The sequence below is a fragment of the Microplitis mediator genome, chromosome 2 (assembly GCF_029852145.1).
Source record: "Microplitis mediator isolate UGA2020A chromosome 2, iyMicMedi2.1, whole genome shotgun sequence".
NCBI lineage: Eukaryota > Metazoa > Arthropoda > Insecta > Hymenoptera > Braconidae > Microplitis > Microplitis mediator.
The window spans coordinates 24,642,524-24,662,923 of NC_079970.1; the positions used below are offsets into that span (position 1 = coordinate 24,642,524).

Genomic DNA, 20,400 nt, shown 5'->3' on the forward strand with positions numbered 1-20,400 from the left:
TTTCAAACTCTGACGGTATGAGTGTGAATGTAGCAGACGTCAGATAAATTTAAAATTATAAATAATTTTAAAAATGCATTTATTCATTTTTAAATTTTTTAAATCCGCATTTTTAAAAATTTTGTTTCATTAATTATTTGTTCGATTTATTTATAATTTTAAATTTGTCTGATGTCTGATGAGTGTGAATGTAGGCGACATCAGACAAATTTAAAATTATAAATAATTTAAAAAATGCACTTATTCATTTTTAAATTTTTTAAATCCGCATTTTTAAAAATTTTGTTTCATTAATTATTTGTTCGATTTATTTATAATTTTAAATTTGTCTGATGTCTGCTACATTCAAACTCATCAGACATCAGACAAATTTAAAACTATAAATAATTTAAAAAATGCACTTATTAATTTTTTAATTTTTTAAATGCGCATTTTTTAAAATTTTATTTCATTAATTATTTGTTCTATTTATTTATAATTAAAATTTGCCTGATGTCTGATGAGTGTGAATTCAGCAGACATCAGATAAATTTAAAATTATAAATAATTTAAAAAATTCACTTATTCGTTTTTAAATTTTTGAAATGCGCATTTTTTAAAATTTTATTTCATTAATTATTTATTATATTTATTAATAATTTTAAATTTGTCTAATGTCTGATGAATGTGAATGTAGCAGACGTCAGATAAATTTAAAATTATAAATAATTTAAAAAATGCACTTATTAATTTTTTAATTTTTTAAATCCGCATTTTTTAAAATTTCATTTCATTAATTATTTATTATATTTATTAATAATTTTAAATTTGTCTGATGTCTGCTACATTCACACTCGTATGACGGTCACACAGATGACGTTTAGTTTCTATTTTATCAATTGAGTAATTAAAAAATATATATGAGACAGAGATATAAATAAATATATGGTGGGGTTATGATTGGTCGTGTACTCGTGACTGGTGATGATGATTAACATTTTTGAAGAAGGTTGAATTTTAAAAAAAATATTTGAATTTAAATTGATTAAGATTTTGTGTTGATGACAACTAATATTGATGATAATAAATGAACAATTCAGTTGGTATATTTACAAAAAAATTATTTTATGGCGAGACGAGCTGGTGATGGGTCGATATGTTTGATGGCACTTGTATTTTAAATTATTTCCAGCAACAGGAATCGTAATTGTTATTGTAAGAATAGAGAGGAATGAATACTGATTACTGATAGATGTAATTGTGCTGAAGCATGTTTGCAATGTAATTTGAAGAGCGTTGTTTTAATGCAGGTTAAAGGAGTGTTGGTGTCTGGATGTTGATGTTGATGTTGCCGTTGACGTAATGCTTGTGGAAATTTAAAACGAAAAAACGTGTGTCAACAACAGGCGATGATATGTATCACGTTTTTATCAGTGGATACCGGCTGGTGGAGGCAGACCATGGCAAATCATTTTATGTTTATACTATTGAAGTGACGGATACTGATACTGCTGTTAAGTATACCATTGAGAGGAGATATAGTGCTTTCAATGCATTACATAGACGGGTAAGTTCATTTATTCATTTATTTGTTTATTTATTAATTATACTCAAATAAATATTATTATTAATGATGATAGTATTCAGATCTCAGCAAATAAATAACACTAAATGTTCAGGTTCTTTTAGATCAGTAATTTATTTGGTGTTTAAATTATATAAAAATCCGCAACGTTTCGTTGACAATCTCAACTTCATCATGATACTGAAGTTATCAGACAACTAAAATTTTTAGGATTTTTTTTCCACAATTCAATTCAAAAAAATAAAACATAGAAATATACACATTAGGGTGGGCCGAAAATCCGCTTTTTTTAAATTTTCGTTATAAATACCAAAAATATTATTCCTCGTACAAAAAAAAAAATTTTCGGAAACCAAAAAAAATTTTAGGTCGATATCTTAGGCTCGCCAAATCCCGCTAAAGTTAGAAGTTGTTTAAAATTTTTTTTCCAACGCATTTTGATCGGAAATTTAATTCTCTACAAAAAAGGTCCTATAATAAAATCACGTAAAGTTGATAGTTACTCAGATAATTGCAATTTTGCTCTAAAAAATGAAATTTTTCAAGATATTATTATTTTTTCAGGGTAAAAAATTAATTTTATCACAAAAATTTCGTAGGAAATTTAATTTTTTACAAAACAGACCTAATGAAAATTTATTCAAATTTGATAGATACAAAGAAAATAGCAATTCTTGGTGAAAACCACCAAATAACGAAAAATGTGACTATCTAAACATAAAATTGCCAGTTTCTGAATAACTATAAATTTCAAGTTTTTACCAGAAGGCCAATTTTGTAAGAAATTTGATTTTCAATGAAATTCATGTGATAAAATTCATATTTTACCCTGAAAAAGTGATAATATCTTGAAAAATTATGTTTTTTAGAACAAAATTGCAATTATCTCAGTAACTATCAACTTTACGTTATTGTATTATAGGAACTTATATGTAGAGAATTAAATTTCCGATCAAAATAAGTTAGAAAAAAATTTTTAAACAACTTCTAACTTGAACAGGATTTGGCGAGCCTAAGATATCGACCTAAATTTTTTTTTGTTTTCAGAAAAATTTTTTTTTTGTACAAAGAAAAATATTTTTGGTATTAATAATGAAAATTCAAAAAAAGCGGATTTTCGGCCCACCCTATTACACATGTAGAGAATTAAAAAAACTATCAGTGCAATTTTCTGAAATATATTTTTTTTTAATAATTTATCTTTTTAAAAAAAATTCAAAAATTATTTGACGTCTACTGACTTCAGTATCATATTTCATCGTCTATAAATTAATAAATTAACAAACCATTATATATATGTGACAGTAAATGATGGTGTGTTAGTTTATTAATTTATAGACGCCTGATGAAGTGTGATACTGAAGTCAGTAAACGTCAAATAATTTTTGAATTCTTTTTAAAACGATAAATTACTGATCTTAAACAACCTGAACATTTACGGCCAGTTTTTTAAACCGAGTTTATTTTTATCCGGGTTTTAATTAATATTGCTAGTATATTTATATATTAATAATATAAGATATACCAGCAATGACAATTAAAACCCGGATAAAAATAAACTCGGTTTAAAACACTGGCCCTTAGTGTTATTATTGTTAATGACATGATCCGGAAGTCAGCAGACAATTTAAAATTTTTGAATTTTTTTTTCAACAAATAAATTCCAAAAAAATAAAAACTAAAAATATGCACATGTAGAAAATTTAAAAAACTACAGGTGAAAATTTTTCAAATATTTTTAAAAATAATTTATTGCTTAAAAAATTATTAGACGGCTGACTTCAGTATCATACTAATGATAGTAAAGTAAGTGAACATGGGACAATTTTAAAACCTTTGAAATAATAAATTGAAATGTATATAAAATAAAAAAATGTATGCTTAGATAATTAAAAATTCAGTAAATGCATTTTTTAAATTTTATTATTTGAATTATTTAATTTTTTTATATGTAATTTAAAAATAATCGTATGTCTGCTACATTTACACTCGTTTATTATTATTATTTTACTGTTGCAGTTGAAAAAAATAAATGACACAATATCATTTCCGCCTAAACGAGTACGTAATTCACAGCCAAAAGTATTAGAACTGAGAAGAGCTGCTTTAGAAAATTATATTATAAAAATGTTACATTTGTCTGAGACAAAACAACAGGTATTAGAATTTTTGGGAATAGAGAGCTGTAAAAATACTAGCAGGATAACTCCTAAAAGGTATTTGTCATTGATAAAAAAACATTTATTTTTTACTTTCACTATCTTTACTTTTCGTTTGTAATTTATTTTAAATTACAAACTGACTCATCAGTTGAGATATTCTTCTTCCGGTGCTGAAATTTTTTAAATTTTTGTATAGATTAGATTATCGTTTCGATGATTTTAAAAATTCAAATTTCAAAAATATTTAATTTTTATTTAAATTCAAGTTGGCCAATAAAAACTGACGATTGAGAAATTGTGTGTCAAAAAAAAATTTATCTATATAAAGATATTACACAATTACATATTAATTGATACTTCAGACTTGTATAACTTTTAAAATTTATTTCACATAAAAAGTGGATTTTATTTAAAAGTAAATTTTTTTTTACAGTAACAGAGTGGATATAAAAAAAAATTTTAATGGAAGAGACTCACAAAGTGCAATAGGACATCACCCTGTGATAACATTTAAATATGACCCGTACATAAATCCTGATAATACTTCAAGTCTTCCTGATATTGTTATACAAGGTGCGCTGGATGGTATCTACAAGTCTTAAAATAAATCAACTACTTGATATATTAATTAATTGATAACAAATGATACTGAAGTTAGCCGATGTCTAATAATTGGATTTTTTTTTAACAATAAATTAAAAAAAAAAAATATTTTTAAAAATTGCACTCGTTTTTTAAACTTTCTACACGTGCATATTTTTAGTTTTTGGTTTTTTGCATTTGATTTGATGAAAAAAAAATCAAAAAATTGTCTGCTAACTTCAGGATCATGATAACAAAACTAAAAAAAAAATATCGCCAAATTTTTAAGAATACTTGTATAAACTTGTCTGTGATTGAATTTATAAATTATATATTTAAATATATATTAAATAAATTTTTATTTTTGTCTGTATAAAATGTTTTAATAAATGTATTAATATAAATTAAAGACTGACTTACATAACTTGAATACTTTATTTTAATATTATTAATTTAAATTTCGAGTATCGATTATCGTTTAAAGATACCTAAATACTTAAATAATGACACTTACTTCGGTGAATAATAGCTGGGATGACTCACGCTCAAGACTAATGAGTCTTCTAGAGTTTCCATTACGTATTACTAATAAAATTCAAATGGGAAATGGATATGAGGGTTGGTAGTGAAATTAAAAATAATAATAATTATTTTTTTTTTTTACAATTTATTATTTTTATTGTATAATTGCCTTATTTATTTCGCCTCGTTTTATTTTTATTTTGTTTAGTTTTGGAGTACATTAATTAGTGACAATGATCTCAATCGTCTATTTCCTATCGAGTATCAGGGTATTTTTTTTTTTTTTTCATTTATAAATGTCGTTAACTCATACGAGCATGCAATTTAAATTGCATTACCCTAGTCATACAGTTTACAATCTAAATTAGGCATCGTTACATGATTTTTAAAAATTACAATAATAATTAATTTAAAAAAAATATCTCAGGCATTTAATCATTAAAATAATTTATAAATTTTTTAATAAAATAATATAATTATAATAATAATAATTGTTACATGTTTTGAACTTGCTCCTAACATTCCATTACAAATACTATAAATTTCAGTGTTAAATAAAATAAAAAACTTTACCTAATATTATATATATAATATTTATTAAAATATTTTAATTTAATAAGTATGAAAAATTTTATTATTCATATATATTGCCGCATAATTTATAATATTTTATAGATAATAACATAAAAAAAAATAATAATATAAATCTTTTTAATTAATTGATTAAATGACTGCGGTATGATTTTGTCTATTTAACATTAATAATAATTACACAATTAATTAATTATAATTTCATTTAATTGAAATATATATTGATGCGTATCCGCATTATGTACAAGCTTTTTCAGTCTTGCGCGGAGTTCTGTCATTCATTTTCCTGACTTTCTCTTTTATTTATTTCAAAACATTTTTTTCAGACATTTTTTTTTTAACGGCGAAGTTTTACATATTCCTTTTTTTATCAGTTAAATCAACAGACACCTCAATCACACTTAACATATGTTAAAAAATAATGTATATATATTTATATATATATATAGGGAGACAGAAACATATGGATGTTTAATGTAGATACTTAAATGTCATGATTATTAATATATATTATAGTTTTAATGATCACGAGGCTACGTAAATGAGATTCCATAAAGCGCGTAAAAGTCTTTAAAAAATATAGTAAACTATCTTAAACATATTTAATTAATTAATTAATTAATTATAAAAAAAAAACAAAATAAAAATATTAATTAATGACATGGAAATTTTTCTACTCAACAAAAGGTCTTACTGCGTAACGCGTTTTAGGCAAAGAAATACAAATAATTTTTTATTTTCTCATATGTCGCAAATTAAAATCTTTTATATATTTATATATATATTATATTAACTAGTAATTATAATAAAATATTTACAGTACGTCTTGGACGCATCTCCCCCTCCCCTAGTTAATTTAAATATAATCAAGTTAATTGTTGTAATTATTTGTTACATATAAAAAAATCGCACAAATAGCATTTCATTATTATTATTATTATTATTATTATTAATATTATTATTATTATTATTAGCTTTGTCATGATTGCTTGGCATAAAGAATACCTTAAAAAACAGGGCAAAGATGTCTTGATGATAAATTATGTGCACGTGATGCTCGATGCATTAACTACCGATTATATCTACAATTTTTTAGTTGTTGCCGTTTTCAGGAATCGTTTTGTAGTAAAAAAATAACAGAAAAGAAAATAGTAGACATTACAAAGTTAGTGATTTTTCAAGCAGTAATTACTCCAACAAATTTAGCGGTAAAATTTAAATGGAATCGTTTATTATTATTATTATTTGTTCAGTAAATAATTCAGCAATTTTTCTCTATTGATTCGTTAAATTTAAATATTTATTTTTTAAATGCTCATATTGTTTGATGTTTGAATTATACTTTTTGTTTGAACGAGCGTCTCTATTGTTTCACTGGCATATCTATTTACATAAAATATATTTTTGTTGGCACAGCGTATATCGTGTGCCTGGACTGCCATCGAGCCTTATATCCTTATCTCATCTATCTATCGTCATTTTATATATAAATTTTTTGTTTTTTTATTGTATTTTGTATGTTGTAGTTGTACGGAATATGCAATGCGGCATTGAACTAAAATATTGTATGTATTGCAATAAATTCGACTTTATAAAATGGATATTTCGATGAATAAATTGACAGTTGTACACATATCCTATATATATTTATATCATTTACCATTTTATTTTTATTACTATTATTATTGTTATTGTAATATTTTTTACCCAAGCTGATCAGATATTGTCCACATCGATACAATTAATAATTATAAATGTCAATAGAATAATGCTGCTCATATTTCCCTTCACTTTGTTAACTTTTATTTTATTTCAATCTCTATATCTCTAATTATCTGTATTCCGAATCGTCAACTCCGCGCGAGATCTGTATAAGCACAGACAAATCGTCTACAAAAAGGCCACTAAAATATTTTATTTATTTTTTTTTTTTCCGAGTAGTTTTTTCTGATTAAACAACTGAATTCGATTGAATTAAACATTCTAATTGGTTTAATTTTGTTTAATTCGAAAATAATTTTCAAATTTCTGGTTCTGACTCTGAATTAAACCGAATTGAAACCAATTCAAAATTTTTAAATCGGTTTTATTCTGTTTAATTTGAAAATAAACCTCGAATTTCTGGTTCTGACTCCGAATTAAACCGAATTGAAACTAATTTAAAATTTTAAATCGTTTTTATTCTGTGTAATTCGAAAATAATTTTCAAATTTCCGGTTCTGACTCCGAATTAAACTGAATAAAAACAGATTCCTAATTTTTAAATCGGTTTTATTCGGTTTAATTCAAAAATAATCGTCAAATTTTTTGTTCTGACTGAATTAAATCGAATTGAAACTAATTTAAAATTTTTAAATCGTTTTTATTCTGTGTAATTCGAAAATAATTTTCAAATTTCTGATTCTGACTCTGAATTAAACCGAATTGAAACCAATTCAAAATTTTTAAATCGGTTTTATTCTGTTTAATTTGAAAATAAACCTCGAATTTCTGGTTCTGACTCCGAATTGAAACTAATTTAAAATTTTTAAATCGTTTTTATTCTGTGTAATGCGAAAATAATTTTCAAATTTCCGGTTCTGACTCCGAATTAAACTGAATAAAAACAGATTCCTAATTTTTAAATCGGTTTTATTCGGTTTAATTCAAAAATAATCGTCGAATTTTTTGTTCTGACTCTGAATTAAATGGAATTGAAACCAATTCAAAATTTTTAAATAGGTTTTATTTTGTTTAATTTGAAAATAATTCTCGAATTTCTGGTTCTGACTCCGAATTAAATTGAATTGAAACCAATTCAAAAATTTTAAATCGATTTTATTCTGTTTAATTCAAAAGTTATCCTTAAATTTTTAAAAATTCTGTCGTACCAAATTTAAAAGAATTGAAATTTTCAATTTGTTGAATTCTGTTTTGCAGAATTCGACAGAATTGAGCAGAATTAAAATTTTTAATTCGGTCGAATTCAGTTATTTACTCAGGGTTTTTCATAAAAGATTTATTTTTTTGCGATCGCACTACGTCAGCTGGTTCTTGAGCGTAATAATCGCGAGTATTTTATTATGAGTTTAAATTTAATAATAAACATTTTTTAAATATAATTTCGCGCAAGAACGTTGCTGCCGCAACGACCTATTGGCAGTCCTGGCTTTCAATGGAATGTAGCGATTATATATATATAAATATATATATATATATATATATATATTTTATTGTTATTATTTTTAGTTTTGTTTAATAAAATAAAAATTGAAACAATAGATTATCGATCGACGGATCATGAAATACGGCATATCCAGCTAATCTAAATTGTGTAAATAAAATATTTATTTATAATTTAATATTGTTATTATTATTTATACAATCGTATAGTCGAAAAATTTCACTAGTATTTTATAATTAAATTTTTTCCCTGCTACGCAATCGTAAATAATTGCAAGCAGATTATAAACTCCAAATGACCGTCGAGGCGATAATATAATTTTATAGTTTAAATTAATTTAAAAAATAACAAAATATTTTATTACATTATATATCATCAATAATAAATTACTCGATCATGCTAATCGAGAGCTATCAGTATTAATTACAACTTTAATGCTCCGTTATTATTTTAAATTAATTATCGTTTTTTCAAATACTTTTATTCTGTACACGTAATTCCGGGGTAGTCAAATTTTAATATTAAAATGATTATTTATTTTTTATACATGTACAGTCAAATATATATTTATTTATTCATTTATATTTATATATTTATATAGTTACATAATATGCCCCGAAATAAATTTTTTTTAAGTGTTAGTTAGTTATTTAAATTTAAATTTAGGTAAATTCTACAAATCTAATTAATATCTTTCATTCATTATTAAACTACTTACAATCGATAAATCAACATGAGATACCCAAAGGGGATGAGGGTGGGCGCGACACCATATCCCCACGGGAATGGATTTAAATTTATAATTTATGTCCCTTTCAGGTATCCAGAGCATGGCGATGTTGCAATAAATTTATTTTACGTGTAATGTTTTTTTTTTTTTTTCATTATTATTTCTCCTTTTAAACTTTTGCCTTTTAATTCTTTTGCTACTCCCTTTTATATACGTACATATATATATGTAAAATAGCTGCCATATTCTGGTTGTATCTTTTGTGAATACTATTTAATAAATTTCCATACAGTCGCAGCAGCACGGGATTACTGGAATAAAAGGATTAGAGGAAGGCGGCTTTATAAGGAAAAGGAGAAGGAAAAGGATAAGGATAAGAATAAGGTAAAGGTAAAATGCGGTTTTATCAATAAGCGATGTACAAAAAAGTGGTTACGCATGCCTATATCCACTCACCTATCGACTATCTCGCCGGATAAAATAATAATATTTATGTACACGTTTAAATAATGGTCAAATGTCCGGCGAGATAAAATTACCGAAGACGAGATATTTAATTAATTATACTTATAACTCTTTAAATATATTTATATATGTATAATAATATATTTACATAATATGTTAAAGTCAATTTAGCTCTACTTCGGTTGGCTAGTCCCCAGCCTACGCCAATAGAAGTGAGCCATTGGGTAGATCGCCGTCGTCGTCATCATCATCATAGTCTTCTAGGCTGTACAGGTCGATCGATCCAAGCAAAACCAATTACCATTAATCCATGATTGTAACTTATGCATATACACACACGTTCGACATCCGACAACCGACTATATTACTAATATCCACATTTAATTCAGCAAACTCGGAGCTTTACTTTCGATCAGCTATCTCATTACCCACGATATTGAACTTGCGCCAGCTGCTTACACTTATATACGTACAAATCAACTCTATCTATATCTTCGAAGCTATCCTTAAAAGCATCTTCACATATTTATCTTTCTTAGTCTAAGTGTAAGTCTTGCTAACTTTAACTAACAACGTATTTATACTTTTCTTTAAAACCGTATCATCCGATTATTTTCCTTACTTATTCTTCCTCTATTCAGCAAAACGCCAACAAAAATACATGGAAGGCACGCCTCATCAGCTGAGTATGCTTATTATTGTTTATACGCATAACGAATACCGTATTTATTATTTTTTATTTATTTACTTTTAAATTTAATCTTTAAAAAAATTTATTTAGCTTCATCTAAATACCTAACAGGCCACTACTAGAACACAGTTCATTCGTATCACATTTAACAATAAAATCGTTTATTTGCTCGATGTCCAACCACTCGTACTTAATTCATTTAATATATTTTTTATTTTATTTTATTTACTTTGTGTTTTTTATTTTTTATTTTTCTTTTTCTCTTACTCTCAGAATGGCTGTATCGACGACGCACGACCCACTCAATACGCAGGGGACAATAAAGCTTAACTTACCACACACACTAGTAACTCAACAATTGTACTCGATTGTGTTGCACCCTCTTTTGGGAGCTGTCGCTGGTGGATCTTGTCGTTTCGCGACACCACCGCTGGCATATAAATTTTTTTCCTTATCCAAAATACCAGTCACGTGGTTAAAACGATCCTGGATAGTGTTCAAACTGGCGTAACTGGATTCTCTTAATGAAGTCGCGTTACAACTCCCAAATCCTCTTGAAGGTTCAACATGGGGATGATTGCCGGTGATAATTACCGAGGGATTATTATCGCCGTAAGGAATCTCGCTGGAGTTCCAGGGAAAGGACACTGAATTGAGATCTGAAAGTTCTGGTCGTCCGACGTACATAAGCATATCATTAAAATTTGGTAAAAATTCTGGATTAAACAGCGACAGGGTTCGGTTGTCACTTGTCGGCCGATTGGGCTCGTGCGTCGGAACCATGTAGTGCTCGCGGGAAGCGTCAACAAATTTATTATCTGATTTTCCACGTGGTAAATTGTGATGTCTGCGACGGTGTGAACTAGTGGTATCTAGATGATCCAAAGATTCGGTTAATTTTGATCGTGGTACTGGTGTTGAGGCTCTTGTTGATCTTGTTGCAGTATCGGAACGCTGATCACTGTAAATTCTACCGCTGAGTTCAAGTGTTTCCTCATTACGCTCAGTTAGAAATTCGGGATTTACTATTAAATCGTAACTCGGCGGATCAAAGGTCTGATGATGAGTAGTTGTTATGTGTCTTAAATCTATTTCCGAGCTACTGCACGAGACAGTTGAAGCCGGAGGTAATGAATTTCTACGGGGTACTGGGGTAGCTATTGAACTTGGCGGCTTATTAATTGTCGAATCGTAGCAATCGTAGTGATCGTTGTTGTAAGAATTTTCCGACTCGGTGGCAGCCTCGGAAGAACTTGAAGCCACGGTTCCGTCGCGCGGGGGCAAGCCTCAAACGGCTCGTCGTCTTCTGTATCATATATACGTCTTCTTGACCTTCTGCATTGGCTTGTTTTCAGCCGAACTATTGGCATTTTTGCCATTTGGGTTTTTTGGTGGTACATTCAGCACGAGATTTATCGACTTGTTATTGAAACCCGCTGGGGATTCCGAGCTCTCTGTCAGACGGTTAAGTTGCTGACGCTGCTCCGGTGGATCGGGATAAGGCGCGCCACGGAGCCGTTGGGAAAACCAAAATCCCGACGCAAACCCGGCAATCAGCGAGAAGAAGCAAGTACCAATGAGTGCACCAGTTAATGTTTGAGCTGAGTACACAACCGGCGTAACTGTTACTCCTGCAATCAATAAAATAGTTGCTTACACTGTTGTTTAGGATTTATAATCGCTAGCACCCCAGATAATACTAGCATGCTACAAAATGCTGATAAATAAATATATAAATAAGTAAGTAAACAATAAAACTACTGCTGTAGAATATAAATAACTCAAAATTTTACCAAGGAATTTTTTTTTATTTTTATTTATTTATTTATTTATATAGCTATGAATGTGTCGTGATGAATGAAAACTTTCACCGTGCTGTGTGTTAATGATGGTGAGTCAACAAAATGTATTTATCACACTTAGAACCAAATGAAACAGATTACGAAAAAATTCCAATAGGACATGATAAATTGATAGCTCTTAATTACTATTGTGTCTATTAAATAAGTTACACAACCGATCAATCAACTACGTCAATCAATTATATATTCATTAATGCGTTTTCATCAGTTCAATCATCTTACTATTATTATTATTATTATTATTATTATTATTAATGTTGATATGAATTAGTTAATAAAGAACGATCAATTTACAATAAAAGGCGAGGTTTCTTAAGCTGGTTGGTTACCTTGAGGTTCATTAGCTCGTGGTTGAGTTCGACTGTACTGATTTTCACGATCCAATTCGATGACGATTTCATTGTCACGTTCGTCGGGCTGCTCGCCGATCCCGATTCGTGGGGGCATCGCTGGAGGCACGGGCTTCGCCAAGTCCAAGTCAACATTCACTAATCGAGAGAGCAAGGACATAACGATCATACACAGGATGATGCCAATGATTGATTGATTTTTTTTTGTTATTTTAATTCAAGAAACAAGAGCCCATTAATGACTATTATTATTTTTATTATTGTTGTTAGATTTATTATTTACTTTTCAGTGTTAACGTCAAAGTCTCTTGATATTCCAGAGAAACGAGTAAGTGAGGAAGACAGTGATGGAAGAGAAATATGCTAGCCGAGGACTTTTATTAGGACAAGAATGAATTTAATCTAAACTGATAGATACACATGAGTTAGTAGACAAAAGACATTTTAATAAAAATAAAAACAAACAAGTAAGATTATATGGTAAGTAAGTAAGTAAGTATATGTTATGAGTAAGTTTTTAGGAATATATGTGGAGGATAAAATAAAGTTGTAATGATATATATTGTTGTATAAGCAAGTTTTAAAAGAAGACATAGACAGTGTTGATAAATCCGGATGGTGCTGGGAGGCTGGCGATTCGCAGGGAATCCCACAGAGAGAAAGACAGGTGGTTTGATAAAGAAACATATTTATACGAATTTGTACATATATGTAGTTACCTTGTTGTACTCCACATCCCTTGTGCTTTCCAATGATAATGTCCTGGAATAGGGTTTTGCTGGCGTCGTTGTCGTGTAACTTAGTTGGCACAGCGACGCACAAATCCATCGTGGCATCCCAAGCGCAATGCGGATCCTGAAGTGCGACGCAGGCGACGCAGGAGTTTGCTGCTGCCGGGCTGTCGCAGTGATGAAGCGGCACTGCCCGTATCTCGGAGTCTGCGATAACGACTAATTTGCTCGCTTCACCGGCCAGATGAACCACTTGGAGGTCCTTGACGGCCTGACCTGTAGACAAGAATTTAGTTGGGGTGTGAAAGCATTCAGCTCTTGTCAAGCAGACACCTAAGTAGCTGAGGAAACTCCTCGTCCCTGAGTAGGACCAAGAGGGAGAGGGAGAGACAAAGAGGGTTGAATAGATAAGGTAGGTCAGGGGTACATGTACATCATATTCATCGTATCACATGACTTACCATATCGGAGCACTTGCACGTCACTCACTATTACTTGGCCCACTTCTGCTAACGAGTCAGGTGCTTTTGTGTTGAGAGCTTTGATAACTCGTCCATCGTCTGCAATTAAATTAATGTTAATGTCATGATATGATAAGAAGAAGCTGATTAAGGTTAAGATGTATATATAGAGAGAGGATATTGAATAGACGAAATTAAGTTGAATAATTCATGGAATAATAACAATCGAAGGCTTATATTACTCACCGGTTCCTATGTAAAGTATGTCATAAGTTCTACCATCGAGAGCTTTAACTTGGGGATCAACAGCAACCCTCGTGAATCTATAATTGAAACTGACTTTGGTGAGGACGGGGAGGGTGAAGAACGACTGCACAGCGTCGTCCATTAGTGGATGGGTCTTGACAAAATTAACAGTTATGTCTGGAAGCGTTCTTGAGTCATTTACGCAAGCACCGGGACGTGGTTCTGGGACTTTTTCTGGAAGTACGCGGAGCCAGTTGCTGTTTATTGTTTCTTGTTCTTTAAATGCACCCTGGAAGACGTCGAGAACACTGCTCATTGAAAAAGCGCACACTGCTGATCCGCTAATTGAATTTACTGGTGTCGTAAAAATCCCGTAAATCAACTGATCGTGACGACCTGCGTAAAAACCCTCCGTCGGGTCACTCATTGACTCTGAAAATTGTGAGAAAAACAAAAAACCAAAAAGAAAATTAGCCGGGAATATTATTAATGAGGGCAAGGCGTGAGAATAAATGTATGGGAAAACTTTTCCCAGCTTTATGCTGGATAAAAAATTGAATTCATTATTTTAATTAAGAAAGTTAATGCGTGTTTGAGGATTTAATTTCGTAAATTATTAGTAAATTATAAATTATTTTTCCTGATAAATATTATCACGGTATTTTTATCAAAGTATTAAATTTAGCGTACATAAAGATGTCGACGTTTTTAGGTTTTTAAATTTATATACCATCACTACCGCAATTGTAAAATTATTTTCATAAATTGACACATTTAATAATTCAAGCGAGACCCGATTATTATCCATTCATATGAATTTATGAATTATTATCACTTTTTCCTTTTATCATTCAGAAATTTTCTCTCGCAAATTTAAATTGTTTCTCAAGTTTCATTTACCTCAATCGACTATTCAATTTTAGTTTCATTTGAAACCATCGGGAGTGAAGGACCAATCGAGGGAGGAGACCAGAATAAAGGGAAGCTTAAAGCTTTACGGCTGTTTCGAAGTAATTAACGTACTAAACGGAAAGGAATTATGGAAACGGTTCCCATAATTTCACTAAATTTTTTCCTATACCAACATAGAAATTATGACCATAAATTATGGGAGCAGTTCCTATAATTATAGGAATAGTTCCTATAATTATAGAAACAGTTCCTATAATTATGGGAATGCTACCCATAACATTATAGGAATGGTTCCTATAATATTATGGGCATCATTCCCATAATATATAGGAATGAACCCTATATTTTATAAGAATCATTCCCATAAATTATAGGAACCATCCCCATAACATTATAGGAATGGTTCCCATAATGCTATTGGAATAGTTCCTATACTATTATGGAAATCATTCGAATAATATTATGGAAATCATTCGAATAATATTATGGGAATGGTTCCCATACTATTATGGGAACCATCCCTATAATAGTATGGGAAAATTTCTATACCATTCTGAGAACCATCCCTATAATAGCATGGGTAAAAATTCTATACCATTATGGGAACCATCCCTATAATAGTATGGGTAAAATTTCTATACCATTCTGAGAACCATCCCTATAATAGCATGGGTAAAAATTCTATACCATTATGGGAACCATCCCTATAATAGTATGGGTAAAAATTCTATACCATTATAGGAACCATCCCTATAATAGTATGGGTAAAATTTCTATACCATTCTGAGAACCATCCCTATAATAGCATGGGTAAAAATGCTATACAATTATAGGAACTATCCCTATAATAGTATGGGTAAAATTTCTATACCATTATGGGAACCATCCCTATAATAGTATGGGTAAAAATTCTATACCATTATAGGAACTATCCCTATAATAGTATGGGTAAAATTCCTATACCATTATGGGAACCATCCCTATAATAGTATGGGTAAAATTTCTATACCATTCTGAGAACCATCCCTATAATAGCATGGGTAAAATTTCTATACCATTATGGGAACTATTCCCATAATGCATAGCAAAAGTTCCCATAATTTTCTTTCCGTGTACTTACTTCAAGGCGAGATAGAAATTATACGTTGTTTAATTACAATATATACATCAACAGTAACATTTTCAAATATTTATTTATTTCAATAAATAAATAAATAAATAAACAAATAAATATAACTTTTTTGTTTGTCTTCATGTTCAAGTTGGTTTATAAACCGTAATTTACTCAACATCATTGTGATTGCTTATTTATCAATTACTAATAACTTGTAATTTATTAATTACTTTTAAAATCAATTTTCATCAATAATTAAATGATCATGAAAGCCCTGGGTTAATTAATAACAGATTCATTAGTAAATTTCGAGTAGAAAAAAAAAATATGTAACCGTAAAATTTATCGTTCTTATCTTCACAAATAAATCAGCTGCATCAGTGAGTTGTGAATGTGATAAATTTATTCACGTCACTGATGAAGAATCGAAAGTTTGAATTCTATTCTATTCTATTTAATTTTATATATAAAATAGATTATAAAAATAAAATAAAAAAAAAGTGTTTGAATACGTAAAGATTTACAGTCCTGGCACTGCATCAGCAGAAAGTTTAGAAATGGGTAGTGAATTTAATATTGTTTGTTATTTTTATTTCTCCCGTACGTCTTCTCGATTCCATTGCCCGGAAACTTGGTTACTTTATCCCGTCACAAATGATCGATTTGTCTGTATGAAACTTTGTAAATCTAACTCTTCTGCTCCATTTCACAATATGGATACTTGCACTTAGCTTGCAGTAGAGGCTGCTGCAGTAGTGTGCGATGGCATTGCCACGGCGTATATATTTTCACACAGGGTGAAAAGTTTCCGACAATTTCCAATATTCGCGTGGCGCTCAACGGTTGGCTAAACGTCAACCATGCGGCAACCGGTGAAAGGAAGAAAAAACAACTGGTGAAGTGAGAAAGAAAAGAATTCCAACCGGTGCTTTGAAAAGTTCTCACGGTGAATCAGATTTGGAAGCCCTCGCTTGCTTACTTGTTCTTTCTTTCTTCCTATTTCTTTCTCTCTTGCTCTTTTTTCCGTCACTCGTTCTCTATTTCGCTCATTCCGAATCGCGTATTTTCACACCAAGTTGACACTTTGATGCCACGAGTAGAAAAGTTTGTGACTTTTGCGTAACAAGTTTGTGCTCGAGTGAAATCGAATGAAAAGAGGAAGCAACCGCTATGAACTAAAGAAAACTCTGCTACTGAATAAATATATATTAGATATAACAATATTAATACTGATGTATATAGAAAATAAATTTATACAAATTCACTTGGGTATGGCATTTAAAGTTCCACTGATAGCACTTTTAACGTTTCCACTAATTACCAACTCCTAATTGCTCGGCCCTTTTTGAAAGATTACTTTTCCGATCGTCGACAAATCCCGTCGCCTTTAATTTAGACCTCAGTATAATTAGGGATGACAAAATTACTCTAATTAAATTTAACGTTCGTATTATCTTGATATATTTTTACTTTATTTTTAACTGTTATATCGAAATTTCGTAAAAACACTTTTTTAACTATTTAAATTTAATAGCTTTAATAAAGTTTTATATTATTTTTAATAATCTTTAACAAACTTTAACTACATCAATTAAATTCTAGGACTGTTAAATTCAAACTCTTGATATTTCAGCTCATAAAGTATTATTTCTGTGATAACAATGATAATAAAATAATGAATTTCTTCCTCAAGTACTAATAAAATTGAAAAATTTAAATCTTTAAGAATTTAAAGTGTCCTTGTAATAAAAAAATAAAAAGGAAAACTCAGCAGCCAATCGATATTTGACTTCTGAGGCATGCTAAAAAAAACTCATCTATTTTTTTCAACCCAATTTTCTTCGAGTTAAAATGAAATATATGTAGAGAACGTGAAGCATTTCCTGCCAGACGAATGACTCAAGTAATGTTAGTTTAAAATAAAAACTAAACAAAATAAAAAAAAACACGATAAAGGGTATATGGGTTTGTCTAAAAGTACCTACATATATTTATTCGCGCATATATGTATGTACATATAAATGCAATGCCCAAGTAGTCGGAGACGTGGTCTATCCCGGAGCACTCCAAGTTCTCTGGCAGAATCCGCGACCCGCATCTGGCTCCTGGCCAGCCGTCGGATATCGTGGATTTCGATTCTACGTACGGTTCGAATAGCACGCCCGGGTTTTTTACGAGCCAGCCAGCCAGCCACGACTTTAACCCGATCGAGAAACTCCAACGACGTCCCTTCCAGAGATTCCAAATACGATTTATACAAGCAAGGAGCAGAGCAAGTGGAGGCTGCCTCCATATCTACACTGTTGTACCCAATTCTCATGGGTAAGTCAACCGAGCCGTGAGCAGAGAATCGAGAATCGAGAACCGAGAACCAAGAGTACAAGACGCCAGGCCACGTCTAGTCTCGCTTCGTTTATTTTTACATTTTACATTTTACTTTTTCACTCTGCCTCTACTTGCCCCATTTGCTAATTTTTACTACATTTTAAACACACATCAAATAACACTTTCCTCACTCACTCAAATATTTACCACCGCAAATTTGGTTATTTAACAGAAAAAAATCTGAAAACCGCCTGATCCTGCGGGCCAGCCCCAAAACTTCCCGCTGTTTTCAAGCTCGAGAACTCGTAAACATTATTACTTGTAAATTTTTGAGCTTTTCGAGCTCAAATTTTGTTAGGCCGGTAAAACATGCCTTCACTGAAAAATTATAATTTTTGTCCGACAATATCTTTGGAACGGGCTCAACAAGACTTAAAACTGATTACATTTTGAGGCGAATCGGGCAAGCGATTTATAAGTTACACAGTAAAAAATATTGTGTAAAATCAACACAGTTTGTGGATTAAAAACGGTTGACACGAAATTTGGGTTGAAATTTCGACACAAACTTTATGTAACCCCTTTTTAATACAAAGATTATGTTGAAATATCGCCATAAGAGGGCGCAAAGAATTCCACAGTAACACACAAAATGTGTTAATAAAGAGTGTATAACACATTTTTTATGTTACAAAAAGTGACACAAACCGTTTTCGACACAAATACACAATATTTTTTACTGCACAGAAAAGAAGGATTTCTTGGGGCAAGAAAAATTTTGCATTATCAAATGAAAACGAAAATTTTCTTGAGACTAAAAATTTTTTCTTGCCCTAAAAATTTTTTTCTTGACTCAAGGAAATTTTTTCTCGCCCCAAGAAAATTTTCGTTTTCAATTCATACTGCGAAAAATTTCTTAGGACAAGTAAAAATTTTCTTGACGTGAGTAAAAGTTTTTTGCTCCAAGAAATCCTTTTTTTCTGTGTGTGTATACGCAAAAAACAAAAAAAAAAATTTTTAATTATTATTCTTCGTATAACTCGTAAACTACATGACCGATCTACCCCAGAATCTAATCAATTTTAAGTCTTGATAAGCCCCGTCGATTGCCACCAACTACGTTAAAATCGTTTGATTCGTTCCAAAGATATCATCGGACAAAAAAAGTTTACACCCACACACACAGACGTCCATCCGGAAATAGTCAGAATAGCTTCCTAGGACCTCAAAACGTCGACATCTGATGAAATCTCGATTTTCGAGAATCGGACCGAAACCAATAATTTCCCTTTTTTTTAAATTTGCAATTTTCTCAGCGGGAAGTTAAAAATGAGCTTATCATCATGATTATTTTTATTATTATTATTGAATAAGATGAAAGAAAAGTAATTCCAATAAACGTTGTAGACTTACGTATTTCATTGAAGTAAAAGGGATATTCCCCTGGGACTGAGCAGTTGAGTCTAGCTTTTAGGAAGGTCGTCCATCTGTCGCTAAAGGCATGTGGACCACCTTTATCATGTTGGCACACTCTGGCTACCCGTGAATAAACCGCCTGAAAAGCGAACCATGTATATATTATGTTCGAAATGAGTTGTATGCCTGCCAGACATTTTAATCGTCATTTTAATCTAGTGATAGAACGCCAAAAAGCACCCACTCTTAATATATACATATATACATGTGTAGTTGAAGAGATCATTTATATACAACACTTGTACATATAATATCTACATCCATATATATTTGTGTATATAATAGAGGTTTATTTAGAAATACCATGTACACCATGTGCATGTATAAGTGTATGGATCGCGAAATAACCGCACAGTATACTCTGAAGTATACTTATTAATTTTTAAAGCTCGTAGATATTTTCCGGGTTTTCAGATAAAAATATACATTGAATATCTGCTTTGTATTGATTCC

General features: G+C 30.2%; 2 protein-coding genes across 5 annotated transcripts in view; one reads left to right on the forward strand and one right to left on the reverse strand.

Annotated features, from left to right (window-relative positions):
• Nucleotides 1-922: 922 nt before the first annotated feature.
• LOC130664266 (sorting nexin-24-like) lies at nt 923-4,615 on the forward strand. Of its 3 annotated transcripts, XM_057464145.1 has the most exons (5): nt 923-1,194; nt 1,290-1,546; nt 3,584-3,780; nt 4,160-4,359; nt 4,557-4,585. In XM_057464145.1, exons 2-4 carry the CDS (start codon nt 1,394-1,396, stop codon nt 4,326-4,328), a joined length of 519 nt encoding a protein of 172 aa, XP_057320128.1. In that variant the 5' UTR covers nt 923-1,194; nt 1,290-1,393; the 3' UTR covers nt 4,329-4,359; nt 4,557-4,585. The 3 variants fall into 3 exon arrangements, with proteins under 3 accessions (XP_057320128.1, XP_057320127.1, XP_057320126.1); XM_057464144.1 differs by having other exon boundaries at nt 1,272-1,546; nt 4,160-4,615; XM_057464143.1 differs by having other exon boundaries at nt 4,160-4,615.
• A 340-nt stretch (nt 4,616-4,955) lies between these two features.
• The window catches only part of LOC130664265 (semaphorin-1A-like), a 110,834-nt gene continuing 95,389 nt past the window's right edge, over nt 4,956-20,400 (reverse strand). Inside the window, exons 9-14 of one of the 2 annotated variants that reach the window (XM_057464141.1) lie at nt 19,885-20,026; nt 14,121-14,552; nt 13,875-13,973; nt 13,402-13,689; nt 12,662-12,820; nt 4,956-12,101 (exon numbers count right to left, since the gene is read on the reverse strand). In XM_057464141.1, the coding sequence (XP_057320124.1) occupies nt 11,782-12,101; nt 12,662-12,820; nt 13,402-13,689; nt 13,875-13,973; nt 14,121-14,552; nt 19,885-20,026 (1,440 nt within the window). In that variant the 3' untranslated portion in view covers nt 4,956-11,781. The remainder of the gene's footprint in view (nt 12,102-12,661; nt 12,821-13,401; nt 13,690-13,874; nt 13,974-14,120; nt 14,553-19,884; nt 20,027-20,400) is intronic. The other variant, XM_057464142.1, reaches the window with a different exon arrangement.